Source organism: Mus caroli, chromosome 2, assembly GCF_900094665.2.
Source record: "Mus caroli chromosome 2, CAROLI_EIJ_v1.1, whole genome shotgun sequence".
NCBI lineage: Eukaryota > Metazoa > Chordata > Mammalia > Rodentia > Muridae > Mus > Mus caroli.
The window spans coordinates 70,975,209-70,980,536 of NC_034571.1; the positions used below are offsets into that span (position 1 = coordinate 70,975,209).

General features: G+C 40.1%; 1 protein-coding gene across 2 annotated transcripts in view; it reads right to left on the minus strand.

Moving 5' to 3' along the window:
• Positions 1-5,328, minus strand: part of Pde11a (phosphodiesterase 11A) — a 350,512-nt gene that overhangs the window by 170,941 nt on the left and 174,243 nt on the right. For both annotated transcript variants that reach the window (XM_021181980.2, XM_029474559.1), the window contains exon 6: positions 1,875-2,007. In XM_021181980.2, coding sequence (XP_021037639.1) covers positions 1,875-2,007 — 133 coding nt within the window. The remainder of the gene's footprint in view (positions 1-1,874; positions 2,008-5,328) is intronic.

Consider the following 5,328-nt stretch of genomic DNA (forward strand, 5'->3'; position numbering starts at 1 on the left):
AAACATAGTTTCTAGAGCTTTCAAAGTGTGCAGTGAACCTACATAAGTCAGCAAAAAACTGCTAAATTCAAATTCTGGATATTGGCTACACATGGGGATAGGGAGTAAGGAGAAGGGACCAGAGAAAATCAACTCAAAAATACAAAAGTAATGAATTCTTCTAAATATGGAGGGCCAGAGAGAGCCGGAGAGGGCCAGGGGTAGGGGGAATATAGTTGTGCATATGTTCTCTTACATTATATAGATATTTATGGACTCAGGGAAAAGGGCAATGATTCAGTTTGTTGTTTTTCTTTTTTCTTTTTCTCCAGAATTTGATCTTTCCCATGGTCCAGAGCTAAGAGCAGAATGGAAGCAATTCACACTCAATTTAGTGATGTGATCTAGGTCAGGAAACATTTATCCCTCCCACAGTCAATTAAACATGTTGACTTTGTAACAACTGGCAATTATGAATTTTTTGCATAGCCAAAGTCCTTGGGCTGTTCATTTATTATTAGTGGTAATCATAGAATACTGGGAGCTTTTCTTAATAACATGTGTGCACAGAAATATTTTCTCTAGTACTTGTTCTGACTCAGATCAAGGAAGAGGGACATAGCAAGAGACAGAACTTACTACACCGCCTTCTGCCCCAAGCAGGGTGCCACAGCATGCAAATACTGACACCCGTGTGCCACCTTCCCTCCAGCAGCCATACAAGCCAGGTGCTGGGGTACTCTTCCTCATAAGCAAAGTGAAAACACATGAGACCATGTGCTTTCCTGGAGTTCAAACACAGGGTCTCAGGTTGCAGAGAGCTGGAAGGTGGTCACCACTAGGATAATGATGATGCAATCCAACGCAGACAGGAAGTTCGTCAAAGAGTTTCCAAGATGGGAGCACTGAACCCAGGAAGAAGAGAAAAACCATGAAGAATGGGGCCTGGGAGAGGTCTGGTCCAAAAGATGAGGAATTGGGGGGTTTAACATCTCCAGAGATAAGGAAAAAAAACGATCTGATGCATCATTTATCAGATTTAGATTCTTGCTTCCATGACATCGCTAGGTCCCCATAACAGCTATATGCAAGATGGTCTGTGGAGTCTGAGAGATGGTAGGATTGCATCCTCACACATCTAAGCATGAATCAGCTCTTAATGTCTATGAACTGCTATAATAACCCCCTAGTTTTTTAACGTATCAGGGATTAAATGTCCCTCTCACTAGCAATTTACCCTCTTTTCGATAGCCAGAGTGATCATTGTGAAACACAACTTGAGTTGGTTTATGTACACCATCCCTGTACTCCACAGGTAGAGGCAGGAGCACTGCTGTATAACAAGACCCTGTACATGCATCTTGAAAGTCAAGACTAAATCAAGAGTAAGTAAATTTATTAGATTTAAATTAAAAAAATACTGTCAGGAAGGTGGCAGAGCATGCCTTTACTCCCAGCACTTGTGGAGTACAGGCGGATGCAGGTGCATCTCTGAGTCCAAGGCCAGCTTGGTTTACAGAATGAGTTCCAGAATAGCCAGGACTGTCCTGTTTATTGGGAGCAATTTTTAAAAATACGATAGTGATTCTAGCTTCTGTTGGCCAATGAGCATGTCATGTATGTGCTTTTATTATTATCTTCAATGAGCATGTTAGCTATGAATTTTTATTATTATTTCACAGTTTAATATCAATATTATGAGAGAGTGTCAGACTAAGTATTTCAGCCAGACCCAGGCAGTAGCAGTCAACAGCAGGCAAAGCTGGAACAAGATCACAGAGGGTGCAGAAGTGTCAATTATCTTGGTGGCTCTACATGACATTCCTTCTCCACCTCACCCAGAAAAGCCATCAACATTGTGACAACAGGACCTCGAAATAGAGGGCTCCCCTTACCTCAGCGTCAAAGCGTGGGTCCTGGTAGGCATCGCTGACATTCACAGGAAGGCCTGTCGAAGCAACCAGCTCAGCGATGCTGTTGTTTATCAGCCAGTCAGAGTAAGACGATTTCTCCACACTCTCTTTGAAACTGTCGGAGCACCAGGCCAGCAATAAGAAAGAAGAGAAACTAAGTTTGTTGGAAAGTAAGCTCTATAAGTCTACGTTAATAGCAACATCACTTGTCCTCATTACGGAGGGATAAACAGTATTAGTCATAGAATGGCAGGGAGATAATTATCAGGAGCCACTTTGAAGATCTTTCCCCACAAGAGTGGAAAGTAATCAGACCATGGATAGAAACATAGATCCTCTATGGGCCAGAGAGCAACTCTAGGCTGTGTTTAAGCCTCAAGGTAGACAGATAAAAGCACACAATAAGGCAAAGACCAAACTGATAACAGGATGCCAACACAGCTTCATACATCTCCACTAGGCTCCTCTGTTTGATCCCCTAGTTGAACATCCTAGATGTTTTGACACCAAGAAGTGGGGAAGACTGGGAAATAAAAGTTAGATGTTTTGGGGTTGAGAATGGAACACAAAGCCTTATTCAGGCTAAGCCAGTGGTCTATCATTGAGCTACATTTCCAATGGTAACATAGCTCTATTGGTGGAGGTTTTTTTTTGTTTTGTTTTGTTTTGTTTTGTTTTTAGGTACATTTTTCATAAGAAAATACTAAGATTGTAAATAGTTATTGCTATTATACTGTACCCATTTGTACATAGTTGTTATTATACTGTAGGTGCCATTTGGAGTCCATGGCACATGAAAAAGAGCAGGGGCTGTTGCAGGAGTTGCCATGGAGACCACCAGATGCATGAATGAGCAGACATTATCATCTACCATCAGCTCTACACCACATCTGTGACTGGTAATCTCAGGACACATTTGTGATGTTATTCATCTCTTAATGCATATAAAGCATGGAGAGTACACAGCTTATTCTCTGTAGATCTCTAGCTGCAAATGGAAGTTTTAATAAGAGGCTTGGGCTTATAGCTCTTAAGTGGCACATAAATCAAAGAGATACAGAGACTGGGAACTTCAAATAAAAGTTGTTTCGTTTTCCAACACAAATAACCAAGTCAGTGCTCTGCTTTCTCCTTGCTACCCTACATCTATGACAAATGAAGCTTTATGTTATACTTTAAGGAGAGCAACAGAGAGGAAGAAGTGTGGCAATGTACCTGCTATGTGGATCTAAGCTAACAGACTTGTCCCTAAAGTTATAAAAAACATGTGGACTGAATTGTTCATGCTTTTTCAAAGAGGCGTTGACTTGCCAATGCATTCTATGGTGTCTGTATACTTTATTTTACAGTACAAATTTATTCTGTGTATATGGATAGGTGGGTGTACACATACCTGTGTATATTCATGTGTGGGGGCCTCTGTGTGTGCCTATGTATGTTATGCCTATGTGTATCTGTGAGTGTGCCTCTGTGTGTGGTGTGTGTGTGTGTGTGTGTGTGTGTGTAATCAAGAGAATGATGTCAGGTGCCTTAACTGATCATTCTTTTATATATATATATATATATATATATATATATATATATTTTTTTTTTTTTTGAGCATCTCTCAAATTCCTTAGGCTTTCTAGTCAGGGACCTTGAGAGATCCGCCTATCTCTCTCCCCTAGTACAACAGTTGCACATGGGCTGTGTCAGGCCCCATTTTAACATGAGCACAGGAGATATGAACTCAGGTCCTTGTGCTTGCCATGGCGGGCACTTTACCAAACATTTCTCCAGCTACATACACTGTGACTTTAAAAGATTTCATGTATAGCTCTATATACCATTTTTAATAGGGTTCTTTGGTTCTTTGGAGTCTAACTTCTTGAGTTCTTTGTATATATTGGATATTATCCCTCTATCAGATGTAGGACTGGTAAAGATCTTTCCCCAATCTGTTGGTTGCCATTTTGCCCTACTGACAGTGCCCTTTGTCTGACAGAAGCTTTGCAATTTTATGAGGTTCCATTTGTCGATTCTTGGTCTTAGAGCACAAGCCACTGGTGTTCTGTTCAGGAAAATTTCCCCTGTGCTCATGTGTTCAAGGCTTTCCCCCATTTTCTCTTCTATTAGAGTCAGTGTATCTGTTTTATGTGGGAAGTCCTTGATCCACTTGGACTTGAGCTTTGTACAAGGAGATAAGAATGGATCAATTTGCAATTCTACATACTGACTGCCAGTTGAGCCAGCACCATTTGTTGAAAGTGCTGTCTTTTTTTCCACTGGATGATTTTAGTTCCTTTTTTCAAAGATCAAGTGACCATAGGTGTGTGGGTTTATTTCTAGGTCATCAATTTTATTCCATTGATCTACCTGCCTGTTTCTATACCAATTTCATGCAGTTTTTATTACTACTGCTCTGTAATACAGCTTGAGGTCAGGGGTGGTGATTCCCCAAGAAGTTCTTTTATTGTTGAGAATAGTTTTTGCTATCCTGGGTTTTTGGTTATTCCAAATTAATTTGCAAATTGCTCTTTATAACTCTATGAAGAATTGAGTGGGAATTTTGATGGGGATTGCATTGAATCTGTAGATTGCTTTTGGCAAGATGGCCATTTTACTATATTAATCCTTCCAATCCATGAGCATGGGAGATCTTTCCATCTTCTGAGATCTTCTTTGATTTCTTTCTTCAGGGACTTGAAGTTCTTGTCATACAGATCTTTCACTTGGCTTGGTTAGAGTCATACCAAGGTATTTTATATTACTTGTGACTATTGTGAAGGGTGCCAGTTTCCTAATTTTTTCTATCCTTTGAGTAGAGGAAAGCTACTGATTTGTTTGAGTTAATTTTATATCCAGCCATTTTGCTGAAATTGTTTAACTGATGAATATCAAATGGTTGAGAAACACCTAAAGAAATGTTCAACATCTTCAGTTATCAGGGAAATGCAAATCAAAACAACCCTGAAGTTCCACCCCACACCAGTCAGAATGGCTAAGATCAAAAACTCAGATGACAGCAGATGCTGGCAAGGATATGGAGAAAGAGGAACACTCCTCCATTGTTGGTGGGATTGCAAGCTTGTACAACCACTCTGGAAATCAGTCTGGTGGTTCCTCAGAAAATTGGACATTGTACTACCTGAGGATCCAGATATATCATTCCTGGGCATATACCCAAAAGATGCTCTAACATATAACAAGGACACAGGTTTCACTATGTCCATAGCAGTCTTATTTATAATAGCCAGAAGTTGGAAAGAACCCAGATGTCCTTCAACAGAGAAATGGATACAGAAAATGTGGTACATTTACACAATGAAGTACTACTCAGCTATTAAAAACAATGAATTCCATTCTATGAAGCCACAATTACTCTGATACCTAAACCACAGAAAGACCCAACAAAGATAGAGAACTTTAGACCAATTTCCCTTATGAATATCGATGC